The following is a 15,100-nucleotide window of genomic DNA, read 5'->3' on the forward strand; positions in this document are numbered from 1 at the left end:
CAAAACAAGCATTAATTATCACATAATAATTTCAAATAAATGTAAACTTGCAATTATAATAAATCCTTGAAGGAGGAATGTGGTGTTTTAAAGCTTTATAAAGTAGGATTTGACCTCATTATTGAGGTCAAGGAAGTGACAATTGAGCTGTGATCTGGATGATAAGGAGGAATTCCTTAGGCAAAAATATGAGTGTTGTAGGCAGAGAAACTGCAAATGCAAAAGCCTATGGCACGAGGGAACATTACAAGCCCAAGGGACGGAGACAAGGCCAGTGTGAATGAAGAGAGAGCCAGGGGAGAGCTGGGCAGGGGGGTGTACACAATGACAGCACAGGTCAGACATACTTGCTGGACTTACTAAAGAGTTAAGATAAATATGAAGCACTTGAAGCATTTTTAAGGAAGGAAATGACATGATCAAGTTGTGTTTTGTATTACAGAGTGCAGAACAAACTGGAAGGAGTCAGCATGGATATAGGGGGACCACTTAGGAGGCTCCTGCAGTACCCCAGAAAGTTGAAAATGGTGCTTTGAACTAAAGTGATGCTGATGAAGATGGAGAAGTGATGGATTTGAGAAGATTTACAAGAGAACATCAAGCAGTACTAGACTTATGGGGGAAACCACTTAGTAAATTATATAAATGTCTAACCACTGTGTACACCTGAAACTAATATAAGATAATATTAAATGTCAACTGTAATTGAAAAATTTAAAAGAAAGAACATTGATCAGACTTGGTGATGGATTGAATATGGGCTTTTGAGGGATGGAGGTGTTGAGAATGATCGTCATCTCTCTCTGACTTGTGCAGCTGCTTAAATGAAAAAGCCATTCAGTGAGAAATTAAATACCTGCGGAGGAGCACATAGGAATAGGATAGTGCTGCGGGACCATGCAGAAATTCTGTTTGGACATGCTGAGTGTGAGAGGCCTTTGAAAGGTCGATCTGGAAGTCTCCTTGAATCCATTGTCTCCCAGACTTTCTGTATTCAATCAGACACCTGATTCTACTTCCTCTCCATTCTGTCTTAATTTAGGCGCTTATAATTATCACCTGGATAATTAAAATAATCTCCAGGCTCTTTCTCCTTCCAAATCATATATTCCACACTGTAGGTCTTTCTAAATGCTACCTCCTCCAAGAAGCCATTCCTGACTATCCAATCTAAAGTACCTTTACCCTATAACTCTCTATCTCAGTCACTTGGGGTTTTTACTTTCTGAAAACATATGATAATGTGTTGTGTTTTTATTATAGAAATAAATATGGACATATACATATATGTCCAGCTCCATTTGCTCAGAGGGCATAGAAGCAATGGCACACCCAAAACAAGGAACACATGTAGCCCCAGAGCTTGGTTTCTAAATACCATTCTCCATGAAAAGGACCCTGGGCTCCTTGGAGATACAGCTAATTCCAGGGCTGGAGCAAGGAAAGAATAACATGAGCCTGGGACATCCTGCTATAGCAGATAGTAAGCAAGTGATTAGAAAATCATGAGAAACAGGCCAAGCTTCTGTCTTCAGAGGATCTAGGACTCCCCCAGGGTGGGTCAATGGTTCAGTATTGACCTTTGAACCTGGAGGTCACTGTTCAATTCCCTGACAGGGCACATGCCCGGGTTACGAGCTCAACCCCCAAAAGGGGGCATGCACAAGGCAGCCAATCGATGATTCTCATCATTGATGTTTCCATCTCTCTCTCCCTCTCCCTTCCTCTCTGAAGTCAATAAAAATATTTTTTAAAGAAAAAGAGGCCAGTTTGTAGAGCCTCCCACTATCAAATCTGGGACAATTTGAACATCAAAATAAAATGTATTAATTGATTATAATACACTGCATAAATAAATTAAGAATACATGAGTCTATAGGAAGAAAGGAAGGAGAGAAAGAGAAAGAAAGAAAAAAAGGAAGGAAGGAAGGAGAGAAAGAAAGAAAAGGAAGGAAGGAAGGAAGGGGAAAAGTTCTTTCTTACAGTAGAATTCCAACTAATCAATACAAAAGAAATTATGGAGCCAAAAGTATCAATGATGGTAAGATTAGTGAACAAAGTTTTGATGAGGAACAGGGTATTTCCATAATCTCAAAGTATCTTTCCACAAATTATATGTTAAATACGAAGGGAAATATAGTAATTCCCCAGTGGAGAAACTGGTGAGCATCACCTGAGGCCAGTGATGAAGGCTTCCATTGCCAGCACTGGGATGCTGCCCACATTCTGTGCTTGCTGATATGATAACCTCACTTCAGGGGTATTCCTGCCCAAAAAGCATAGCCTGAATCGTCATGCAGAACCATCAGATAAACCCAAATCGAGGGATACTCAACATAATCACTGGCCTGTACGATTCAAAAACATAAAGGTCATGAAAGCTAAAGCAGAAGATGTGCTCTGGATTAAAGGAAACGGAAGAGAGGTGACAATTAAATGCAATCTGTGGATTGGATCCTGAATGAGGTGAGGGAGGTGGGAGAGCTATAAAGACATTGTTGGGACAGAATTGTGCTGTGGTAAGAATATATGCTTTTAAGGAAATGCACCACATTTCCAATTTACTCTTCAATTAATTAGAAATATGAACATTTTATATATAGTTATATGTACATATAAAAACAGTAAATATAATAATGCATGAACAACAAATATAAATTACATAAAAATAAAGATAATATATTTTTAAATCATTGGAGAAAAAGGCAATGAAAATAATAAAGAAAGTGGAATATTCTGTAAGTGACTAAGGGATATGGATAAAGAGGGATTTCTCTTACCAGTCTTGCAAATTTTCATCAATTTGGTCTGATATCAAAATTAAAAGAAACATAAAAATGGTTTGTTTTTATGTTTATTTAGGGTTTTTTAAAGGGGATTCTTCAGTTTACTTTTTTTTCAGGCTTCTTTTTAATCTTTATTGTTGAGAGTATTATGTTTCTATGTTTGCTGAGCCCATATCCAACCACGACCTGCTTAAAATACCTCAGTGGCTGTTCATAACAATCATGAGAAAAATCCAAACACCTCAGCACAGCCTTCAAGGCCCAACATCCACTGAAAACCCTTTGTAGCAACTTTCATCTCATTTCTCATCACCACTGACCACACACACTACAAGCTCCATTCATGCTAACTGTTTACAATTCCCCAGCTTATCACACTAGGCAACACTTCTGTACCTTAGCATATGCTGGCCTCTCGGCCTAGAATGACCTTCTCTTATCTTCCTGGCAACTTCTTATTATGTTTCAAGATCCAGACCAAGACTTTTCACCTCTAGGAAGGCCTCTCTGATTACTCAGTTGGAGATGACACCACCTCTTCTGATACCCCAACACCTCCAGGACCTGCCACAGTCATGTCCCACAGACAGGCCTGCCACTCTTTGTTTACAAGCCTGTCTTGTCACATGGTCTGATTATCCACTCACCGGTAGCCCAGTGCTTTGCACAGGTCCTGGCACAACACAGGGGCTCAATTAACATTTGCAGCATGAATACCAGTGTCTGAACTTTCTGGATCCTCCAATGGAGGAAGCCCTGACTTCAGTCTCTTTCATTATCTTCAAAAGATACAGATGAGTGAGGGAAATTAGTTCTTCCCTTATTTTACACACAAGGAAAGTGAGGTTCAGAGAGGATAAGGTAACAGTGTACCCAGAGCTGAGCTATAGCTGAAATCCAGATCTCTTGCCTAGCAGTTCTTTCCCAGAAGGCAGGTGGGTGAGAAAAGAAGGAAGGAGATGCCATTTGTGGTTTGCCTAGCCAGTGATGGCGAACCTTTTGAGCTCAGCATGTCAGCATTTTGAAAAACCCTAACTTAACTCTGGTGCCGTGTCACATATAGAAATTTTTTAATATTTTCAAGCATAGTAAAGCAAAGACTTATATTTTTAATATTTATTTTATATATTTAAATGCCATTTAACAAAGAAAAATCAACCCAAAAAATGAGTTTGCAGCGTGTCATAGGTTTGCCATCACTGGCCTAGTCTATGTCAGACTCAAGGCTTCAAATGAACTTACTGTTTCTACCATCACCATTGCATTGTAAGGAACCCCATTTTACAGACAAGGAAACTGAGGCTCCAAATCCAATCCGTCTGACTGCAAAGCTCATGCCCTTTTCTCTGCACACTGCCATATGGAGGCCCACCTCTGACCCTCCATCAGAGAATGTGAGAGGCCTGAGTCAATCATCCTCAACAGTCTCTTTTAAACCAGCACCACACACAGGCCCTCGAGGCGGCCCACACCCCCAGACCACAGGCTTCATTTCGCATGGTTTCCAAACCCAGGATATTTGGGTTGTAAGACAAAACCTCCATTTCTCCAGCAGAAAGTGAACACTATACACAATTAGCCAGCCAAACTGCTGACGCTCACAGACACTGCATCACGCCAAACGGAGTCTGGTTTGCCCAGAGATGTTCTTCAGAGGATCTAGGACTCCCCCAGGGCTTGGCACTGAGGGGACCCTGGAGCTGGGTGAGGGGAAGCCTGGCTGGCTGCATCAAGGAATCTGGGCAAAGGCTCCATTCCCAGGACAGAGATTTCCCCGGGTGTGGGGGGGTGGGCGGGGCCGGGGGCCGGGGGCGGGGGAGAAGTGAAGCCCCAGAAGCCCAGTGTTGCCCACCCCATGGTGGGGGAGGGGTGGGGGAGGGGTGGGGGAGGGGTGGGGGAGGGGTGGGGGAGGGGGGAATCCCTACCAGCCCAGGAGGCCTTCCCCACTCCATCCCTGCTTCCCACAGACCAGCAGTCTCCGGTTCAGGCTGGAAAGACCAATGATGCTGATGACCTTCAGGTCCTGGGTCAGAGAAGCCAGGCCCTTAGAACTTCTCCAGGTGGCCGCAGGAAGCGGATTCCCCTGCTTTTAAGGCCTTTGTACTGGGGGAGTGATCAGCGGACATTCAGGCCTGGCTCTGACCCTGAGCAAATCATCTAACCCCATGTGCTTCAGTTTCCCTGTCTTTACAAGCAGCACCTGTCCCACAGGGCTCATCAGAGGTTTCCTAAAGTGTCAGGTGCAAATGACCTATCAGAAAGGTTGGCCTTAACCAACACTAAATAAGCATGAATAACCATGAGTGAGGCTTCCCCACCAAAGTTCCTGACCGTCCCACCCAATACGATCTTACTGGATTGCACGCCTGTTTTTACTCGACTAAGATTAAAGTCCAGGGAACAACCAGGGTCCTCCGCAGAGATGCAGTCAAGTCTTCGTCTTCCCTTTCTGAGATGACGTTTGTCTGAGAAGGAACAAACAGCTTGCCCACACTAACCCACCAGCATATCACCCAGTGCCAGGCATTCCCCAGAGCCTCAGGCCAAAGAGTCCTCTGTCCCACTTGGTAGCTTTTGGAAGGATTAGTCTTGATTGTAAGCAACAGCCACCAGTGTGGAGTGACCTCTTGCTAACTAAGAAGCAGAATCTCAACACGATGCCTAAAATCCCACCATCAGGGTCCTTTTAAGGATTCTTTAGTGCTAAACATTGCCCCCCCCCCCCACTGCTCCCCTTTCCCAACATTACTAGCCTTGGGTAGGGTAAGAGAATCAGTCTTGGAGTGAATTAGTTAAAAGTTTCCCCCAATTCCCAATGTGGTTAGAACCACTTGGGAGACTTGAGACCCCTCATGAGGAAGGAGAAAGAAGTGAGCACGAGTCAATGGCCTCCCAGATCCAGGGAAGGGGGCAGAAAAGCCCACACTCCTTGTCCTAAGAAGCTTCGGTTCCAGAAGGGCCATCCCTGCTCAGACACTGCGTGGCCCAGCGGGAGGCAGAGCTGATGTCCAAGAGACACAGACCTCCCAGCAGAGCCCTGGGCCTAGGCGAGGTCACATGAGGAAGGGGTGGTGATGGGGCCAGGGCCAGGCTTGGGGCAGGGGTCAAACTCCTTCAGGAACCCACACACTCATGCTTTTGAGTCAGGAAAGAGCTGGCAGCTGAAGCACGCAGAGTAGGGGCATTTATCAATGGCCCAGTTCATTCCCAACAATCCCCATTGTCTGGGCCAGCACAGAGATGGGCTTTATCTCTCAGAGCCGCTAGAAAGAAAAGCTCTAAGACATGGTCACGAAGCCGAGTCCAAAGATACCGAAGCCACAACTGAGACATATGGTTTGTAAACCAGATAAAATATTTGAAATTGGGGATGTTCCAAAAAAAAAAAAAATCCATGCAATATGGTTCCCATCCTCAGAGACCAAGAGAATGCTCAATTGCTGGTTGTTCATTCACTTATTCTAATCTCTCTCTACAAAAGATGTGGGAGTTTACAGTTAAAAATGTGAATACTATAAAGTTGTTTAAGCAGAAATTAAAAGTCAAAGCCAAGATTTGAAATAACAGTTACTAGAATGGAGCAATATGATAGACAAAGAGCTTCCTAGCAGCCAGAGTAAAAAGGGAAATACACACATTATATCAACAGCCTAGGAGTCCCACAAACCTGTAGAAATTCCTTGAGCTTTCTAAGCCTTAATTTCCTTGTCGGGAAAAAAAGGGGGGTAGAGGACTACTGACCTAACAAAGTTGTTATGAAAAGTAAATGAAATAAAGCATATATTAAAGGTTCAACAAATGGTGGAGGTTATTATTATTGTTACTCTGTTGTCTGATTTCTCTTCTTTAAACTGGAACTACGATAACTTAGTGGGGTTGTCCTTGATGCTCTCTGATTCCTATTGTTGCTCTGAAATAAAGAATGGGGGAAACCCCTGAGACTGAGTCACCATGACTCCTCCAGTTTTCCAGAGCCTTTCTGGAGTCTTCAAGTTGTTGGGGACCCCCACAAAGGAGAGAGCTAGGGAATTCTGCCTCCCACCCCTCACCCCCATCTTTACTCTGCAAGAAGGCTACCAGGCAAAGCACAGCATGCCTGTTCAACCATCCCCAAGGTCAGGCAGGGACCAGGCCAGGTGCAGGTAGATCCCAGCAACCCCTCAGGAAATGGCTGACGCCCATCTGCTCCCCTGCACAAGGGAAGTTGATGGAGGGAGAGCTCAGGCATTCCTCCAACCAAACCATAAACACTAAGGAAGAGAAAGCCAATGTCATCTTCTAACTTCCCAACTGAAGGAACACAGTCTGGCCGCCTCACTGAAGCCTGTCCATCGGGAATGGCCAGGATGGAGAGGTCTAGAAGCAATAATAATGACAACAACAACAACCAGCTGATAGCTGAGGGCACCTACTCTTCTGAGCATTGTTTCGTGTGTCCCCAGGAGTCCCCAGGGAAAGGAGGTCGAGGAGAACAAATTCTGTAAAGGAACAGGAGAGAGAGGAGAGAGGAGCAAAGCAAAGGCCAGCTCGTCCATCCTCACCTGCAGATGGGAGAACCAAAATAGTGTTGATTGAAACCAAAGAAGAGAAGGAATCAGCCCAGCTCAACTCACTGCTCCTCCCTGGCACCGGGCTGCTCAGGCCCCAGCCCACACACAGAAGGACCACACTGCTTGTCTGCTGCAGCGGGACCCAGAGTATAAACCAGAGCCTGGAGCAAATTACAGGTGTGAGCTCCACCCCAGCCCTGCAAGACTGGCCTTTTCACTTGGAAGGCAGCAAAGCTACTTCTAAAACCCAGACCCTAAGACCCCAGGCTCCACAGCAGCCTCTGTTCCAGGTCAAATGAGACACCCCAAAGGCACTCACCCTCTGCCCTGATCCCCAGCCAAAGCCCCGACTTAAGATATTCCCTTCCAAGGCCAGTTTCTTGAGCGCGTTGCCCAAAGTGCCATATAGAGGCTAATGGGGGCCTGAAAGGGGGGCTGCAGGCTGAGAGGGGGTCTAACCACGGGTTCGTATATGCATGTTTTACACATGTGGGTGCCTGTGGCCTATCTGTCCTTGCCTGCAGTTGTACACATTGGAAGTGCGTGAATGTTTGCATGGATGTCCTGGGAGGAAATGCAGACGGCAGTGTTTGGGCAGGCCTGTCTGTACACAGGAGCAGCTGTGCGTGTGGGTGTGGGTGCCCTGTGAGTGTGTGCGGGTGGGCATGACTGGGTCTGCTCAGCCCCTCTCCATTTCCTCCTGCCTCTTCTGGTGTAACAGTGGGGTCCCCCCAAGCTGTCTCCCCACCCCGGCCAGCCAGCTAAGGTCACTGTAGTGCTGGGTGAAGGCTCTGAGCTCTTGCCCTGCTCAGTCCTGAGAAACCAAAGCCAGATGACCCACAGAAAAGACACCCTGGGTAGGGACAAGTCAGGTCGCCCTAGAAAGTCTGAGTTCAGATAACACTCCTTACCCCCAGCTCCTGCCAGCCCCGGCACACACACACACACACACACACACACACACACACACCTCTCCATCTACACTGCACTGGCTCAGTCTGCAGGGAGCCTTCCTCCCACACACCTGAGAGCACTTCCAGGGCAACGGACATGGCCCACACAGGGCTGCCGCCACAGACACATGCCACCTGCGGGCATACTCCAGTCCCCTCCATGCCAGTCCCCCCACACACTGACAACTCTGCCACCCACACTCACACTGTGGGACAAGGCTAGAAAGTTCCACATGCTAGCACACTGGCTCACACACACTCCTGCCCATTGGCACTCACGCTGACACACTTAGACCTACTGTCCAAATAGTCGCAAACATGCTCTGTCCCCGACTCTGCTGGCGGGTCCAGCGCCGGCCCCTGAATCCAGCCAGCAGTGTGTCTACTTACTCCTGGGAAGTTGGCGGGCCAGAGCGGTGCGCACAGTGGCCAGCGGTGGCGGCGCGCAGCTGGGGCTCCAGAGGCCGCTTGCAAGTGGCTGCGCTGGGCCGGCCCAGCCCCCGGGCCGCCCGCTGCCCCGCGCCCCCGCCCGCCCCGCCACCTCCCCGGCCGCTGCAGGACCTTCAGCAACAGCGCGCTCCCTGCCAAGCCTCCATCCCGCGGCAGCCTCCTGCCGCCTGGAGCCCCAGCCCCTCTGCTGTGCGGCTATTTTGGTGCCCAGGGCAGTGGAAACGTAGCTCCAGGCCCTTGATGGGGAGCGCTGGAATGGGGACGCGGTCACGTCTAATTAGAGACCTGGCTCACCCGGGCTGGGCGGGAGTCACCGCGGGGAAGCGCCCCGGAGCCTCAGAGCCCGCCAGGCGGGGGTGCCCACATGCGCCCCTCATGCCAACATCTGGAGAAGGAAGGGAATGCGCCCTGATTGTTTCCCTTGGAGCTGAAACAAAATAAGGAGGGGAGGGGTGTGGGTGCGGTTCACAGGCTCCCCAGAGGAGCTGCCAAACTTTGAGCAGGCCCCACTGCCTGGAATGCAACTTGGTTTATTCACCACAGGTGCTTCCCTGTGGAATCTGAGTCCCACATAAGATCACCAGCCGCCAGATCACAGACCTGCCAAAAAACGACAGAGACTCCTTCTAACTTGGGGCTCATCAAACTTCCCCTCCAGACTTCTGGTATCCGATGGCTAAGTCCAGAGAAAGGGCTGAGTCCTACCCAAAAGCTCAGGAATGTTGCATTCTTGAACTGGAAGGAAGCTTCAAGGTCACCCCATCCAACTCCCTCCACCCTGCCAAGAATTGGGGTAAGAGGATGCTGGGGGTGGGGGTGGTCTCTACCCACCTTTAGGCACAACCAAGGAGAGGCAGCCCCTAGCCTCCCTTGGGCCTTCTTCCCAAATCTGAGCCCTCTCATTGGCAGGAAGTTCTCCTTGGCAGCTAACCTAAATCACTCACTATGTCCATGTGTCCCCACTATGTGTCCAGGGAGGGGGAGGCTGGCTCCATCTCCATAACACAATGACCGCTGCAAGGTCCCATCTCAGTCTTCTGTTCTCTTCAGGCCCTGGCTAACAATGACCATTGATTCCTGCCCTGGACACATTACAGCTCCTGATATTAACTCAACAGCCTCAGCTCTGGGGACCCCAAGCTCTGTGGGTTCCCAAGTCATTTTCCGCCGGGACAAGCCAGCTTCGACCCTGGCCTCCATCCATTTGCGGACAGCCTGATTCTACACTACCCCACCCAAGTTCCCTGAGAGTAGCTTCAGCTCCTGTCTCCACAAAGGCTGTCTCAGAGCCTGGGACAGAGTTTGGACCCCAGCCACGCACATGGCTGGGCATAAACACTGGAGTTTGCAAAATCTTTTCTCTGAGTCCATTTCTGGTAGGTCAGGTAGTGTAATAAAAGTAGTCTGGGCTTTGTCCTCAAAGAGTCCTGACTTTGCATCCTGCCTCTACTACTTTCTAGCTGTATGTCCTTGGACAAGTCATTTAACCTCTCTGAAGCTCACTTTTCCCATCTACATTGGTGATCATAATAGCTCATGGATTGTTGAAAGTATAAGATGAGATCAGGAATGTAAAATTATCTAGAAAGCTAAGATATTTTTAGTGTGCTAGAAATGGAACGAGGTTTAGATCATAAACAGGATAAATATTAACAAAAAAAAGCCTAAGAGATCTTTTATTTCCAGGACCAAATTCTGTGCCTGGGTTTCAGGGCAAGAGAGAAACAGACTTGATTTTCTAGATGTTCCCTCAGGACAGTGGTTCTCAGCCTTCCTAATGCCATGACCCTTTAATACAGTTCCTCATGTTGTGGTGACCCCCAACCACAAAATTATTTTCGTTGCTACTTCATAACTGTAATTTTGCTACTATTAGGAATCGTAATGTAAATATCTGATATGCAGGATGTATGTTCATTGTTACAAATTGAACATAATTAAAGCACAGTGATTAATCACAAAAACAATATGTAATTAGATATGTGTTTTCTGATGGTCTTAGGCGACCCTGTGAAAGGGTCTTTGGACCCCAAAAGGGGTCGCGACCCACAGGTTGAGAACTGCTGCCTTAGGACCTTTGATATGAATGCTCCCCACCTGCATCCCACAACATGCGCGTGCACACAGACACACACACATCCACTTTCCCAGATACGTACTGCACAGCCCAGCCTCCTTGTCTCCTGTTGGCCCCATAGGCCCCAGCTGCCTATACCCTCCTCGCCGGCCGCCTCTCCATTCTCGGGAGGCCGCCTCATGGCTCCAGTCTTGGCCACAGCAACTCCAGGTTTCCCTACCAAGGCCCATGAGAGCAACTCCTCTCTCCTTGCCCATCCTTCTGGGCCATGGCCCCAGCAAGGCCTGAAACTCAAAGCAAAGGTAGCAGAGGCCTTCTCTGAGACAGTCCAAACTGAGGCTGCTGGGGGAAGCTCAGAGTTGGAGCACCCTCCCCCTCCTTCCCCTCCCCTCGGCCCGCCTGGCTTCATGGTGCTGTCCTGCTTAATTCTTAATGGAAATTCCATCCCTGGCGCCAGCCCTGGCTGGCTCATGGAATCCAGGCTTCGGCCAACAACAAACTCCACCCAGAGACAGGAGGCCTGCCTGGTCATATAAACACAGATACACACATACACACACATACATACACACACAAGACATTTACAAACTCAGAAATTCTTGCCCAGACACATCCATACACAGAACGATAATAAGCACTATAACCACGAATAGTTCTTGCAAGGTAGTAAGTACAAATAGCAGCTTCCTTAATCCTCACAACACTAGGTTCTGGTAGTAACTTCAATTTACACATCAGGAAACTGATGCATGAAGAGGCTAGGTTAACTTGCATCAGGCATCTATAATAATAAAAGTGTAATATGCTAATTAGACTGGACAGTTGAACGTCCTTCTGGATGAAGCCACAGCAGCAGAGGCCGAGACAGAGGTGGTTAGGGGTGATCAGGCAGACAGGTGAGCAGTTAGGGGCGATCAGGCAGGCAGGCAAGTGGTTAAGGGTGATCAGGCAGGCAGGCAGAGTGGTTAGGGGCGATCAGGTAGGCAGTGAGGTGAGCAGTTAGGAGCCAGTGGTCCCGCACTGCGAAAGGGTGCCAGCCGGGCTGAGGGACTCCCCACCCCCATGCACCAATCATGCACCGAGCCTCTAGTTATTAATAACTAACTATAACATTCACTAATAACTGATTACTATAATCATGTTGCATTCATTTCCCTTACATGCCTCACGTGCAGGTACACCATTTCTCTCCACTAATACTAGCAGGGAATATTTAGCAGCCGATTGCCACGTCATTAGTCTTGGACTGACTTGTTTGGTGTGCGCAAGAGAAAATATTTCGCTTTCAGAGAACAAGAAAAATAGGTTTATTTGCATTACGCTTATTAATTTGTGTAGTTATTCAGTGTCTGGTAAGTTAATGTAAAGAAAAAAATATTAATTTTTATTAAAATGTTTTATTCTTTTATGTTAATGATTACTTCTTTATTTCAGCCCTTTGTATTCAGCATGTCTCTATTGAAATAAACCTATGTTTCTATGAAAATTGAAGCTTTTGCTTTTTTGTGGCCCACATAAACTTAAACCTTGTTTATTTGGCCTGTGTAAGCCTTTGAGTTTGACATGCTTGATGTAGGGGGTTCCTCAGAGACTCTGGGCACTGTCCAGGAGCTGGCCAAGGAGGGTTCTGGCCTCCAGGACCAGATGAGGCTGGACAGGGCTATAGAATAAAGCACAGCATGAAAGCCCAAACTTCTAGTAGTACAGAACATGTGCTGCTCAAGGGAGCCGGAGCCATAAGGCAGAGATGGCAAGACTCTGATGGGAGGCAGAGTGGCTGGGAAGATGGGGCAGGGCCATGATGGAGGACAAGCAGCAAAATCCAGAGCCAGGAACACTAAGAGAGCTGCAGAGGAGGAGAGGAGAGGAGCTAGCAGTCCAGGACCTGTCCACTGCTTGAAGCTGCCACCCTAAGCACGACATCTCCGAGCAGAGGCTGTGATGGCCCTGGGCCTCCTCACAAGCGTCCCCACTAGAGAGCGCCTGGAAAGACCTGTGCTACCCAGAGCAATCACTTTTGTCTCTCGTGGTTTCCCACCCCCATCCCCATCCCAGAACCCCCCATCACTTCTGCTGTCACAGCCCATCCACTCTGTGGCCTAAGGACAGCTCAGCATGGCAGGCCTGTGGGGCATTTGGGCTGAAAAAGGGTTTGGCCCAACAACAAATGGACCTGGAATCCTGTTGTCAGGCAATGGCTTTAAGAGAGGGGACATTCTGAGTCTGAGAATTTGCATTTCTAAGAAGTTCCCAGGTGGTGCAGATGCTACTGGTCTGTGGGGGTCACTACTTTAGAGCATAAGAGGAAGTCAGAGATTATTCCAGCCCAAAACTAAATGGTTTCTTCTGAAAGGTCCCTAAAGAAAGAATTTACACTCCTGTCAGTAGTTTGTACTTTCCCCTCCCTGACCAGCTTCCCAGCTTCTGCCTCAGCCCTGCTGTGTGTCGGTGGGTCTCCCGTGGGCTCTGTGACGGCTCTCTCTGACTCAGCACATCTCAAGTCAAGTAAGAGATGGTGTCCACTCTGTCCCCACCTGCTCAGAAAAGGTCATCAAGATGAGAAACCTGCACAAAAATACCTGATGACCGGACAGGCTCTCTGATCTGGGGATGGTGATATCAGATCAGAAGTTTATGATGATGGCAGCTGAAAGGCCAGCCCACCCAGAGAGTTGAGAGATGGACCAGGATCCCAGTGCCCACAGCTGCAACCCTGGGTCCGGCAGTCCCCTCCTGCACGGCTGAGACCTGCACATTGAGATGCTGCTGCCCTGCTTCCAGGAGCAATGGTGAGACAGGAAACACACGGGGGCCCGGCGGAGGTAGATCTGGCCCCAGGGTACCGGACAGGCTGGAGCAGATGCACCATTGACTCACTGGGGCCCATCAATCTCTCCAGGCCTTCCCATGCATTGCTCTCAAAAGAGAAAATGTTCCCCAGCCCCCAGAGCCAATGTGAGAACTCTCAGTATCTTTAGAATGAGGCAATGTAAGGACTGGAAAAGCCCTCAGAGATCTCTGGGTAACAGGGTTTTAAAATTATATTCTCCACCAGGATCACCTGGGGGTGAAATGCAGATACCCAGCCCCCCTGCCCCGAGGTTCTGAGTCCACAGGCGGGTGATGAGCTGGGGCCTGGTGCAGCTCTCTTCCCAGCTCCTTATTCAGTGACTCCACTTGACTAGTGAAGCTGGCCATAGTGAGAGTATTTGTGTACACCCTGGAAATTGGGCAAACACTACAAAGCAGGGCATTTTGTTTTGTTTTGCTTTGTTTTGGAATTCCTGTCGTGGACCATTTAGCAGCACAGCGTGGAGCACATGGGCCTCTATTTTCAAGCATCCCAAGCTGTTACGATGCAGGCCTGTTTTGAGAAAGGAACAATGATCCAGTGATGAGGCTCTAACCCAGTGGTTCTCAGCCTTCTGGCCCTTTAAATACAGTTCCTCATGTTGTGACCCAACCATAAAATTATTTTCATTGCAACTTCATAACTGTAATGTTGCTACTGTTATGAATCGTAATGTAAATATCTGATATGCAGGATGGTCTTAGGCGACCCCTGTGAAAGGGTCCTTTGACCGCCATAGGGGTCGCGACCCACAGGTTGAGAGCCACTGCTAACCTCAAGCCCTCATCTACAGGTAGAGAAACTGAGGCCCAGTGAGGGGAAGAATCTTTGTCACGGTCATCCTAATAAGCTCCTTGTGGGTTCACAGCTGCTCTGTTCAAGGGGTAGGGACTGGGGCAGCCCCGCCTGTTTTCCGGATCCTCCCTGGAGTCCTCTCCATCACAAAGCTGCATCCTCTCCACTCACTTGCTGTAGCTTATTGGCTAAGTAAGGGCGGGGCTGGAAGGTCCTGCCCATTGTGGGCCAATCAGATCACCTCTCATCCACATTTGGAATAAGCAGGACCAGAGGTTAGTAGCAGCCAAATCACCTGACTGGAATGCCCTGGACAGCCAGATGTGAATTCCAGACACTGAGGGCACCAGGCCTGCTCTGCCCTAACCGAGCCCTAACTCAGTGATGGCGAACCTATGACACGCGTGTCAGTGACACGCGAACTCATTTTTTGGTTGATTTTTCTTTGTTAAATGGCATTTAAATATATAAAATAAATATAAAAAATATAAGTCTTTGTTTGACTATGGTTGCAAATATCCAAAAATTTCTATATGTGACACGGCACCAGAGTTAACTTAGGGTTTTTCAAAATGCTGACACGCCGAGCTCAAAAGGTTCGCCATCACTGCCCTAACTGTTCAACTCTTCATTGAATT

At 48.2% G+C, this 15,100-nt stretch overlaps 1 protein-coding gene across 2 annotated transcripts in view; it reads right to left on the reverse strand.

The window, feature by feature from the left end:
- Positions 1-15,100, reverse strand: part of INSC (INSC spindle orientation adaptor protein) — a gene marked incomplete at both ends in the record, with an annotated part of 298,722 nt that overhangs the window by 114,833 nt on the left and 168,789 nt on the right. Inside the window, one exon of one of the 2 annotated variants that reach the window (XM_081098855.1) lies at positions 10,899-10,997. The exons of the other annotated variant lie outside the window; for it this stretch is intronic. Within the exon in view, the coding sequence (XP_080954981.1) occupies positions 10,899-10,997 (99 nt within the window). Of the gene's footprint in view, positions 1-10,898; positions 10,998-15,100 lie in introns of those variants that run through there. 2 annotated transcript variants of the gene reach the window in all.

The sequence above is a fragment of the Myotis nattereri genome, assembly GCF_964212035.1.
Source record: "Myotis nattereri genome assembly, chromosome: 9".
Classification (NCBI taxonomy): Eukaryota; Metazoa; Chordata; class Mammalia; order Chiroptera; family Vespertilionidae; genus Myotis; species Myotis nattereri.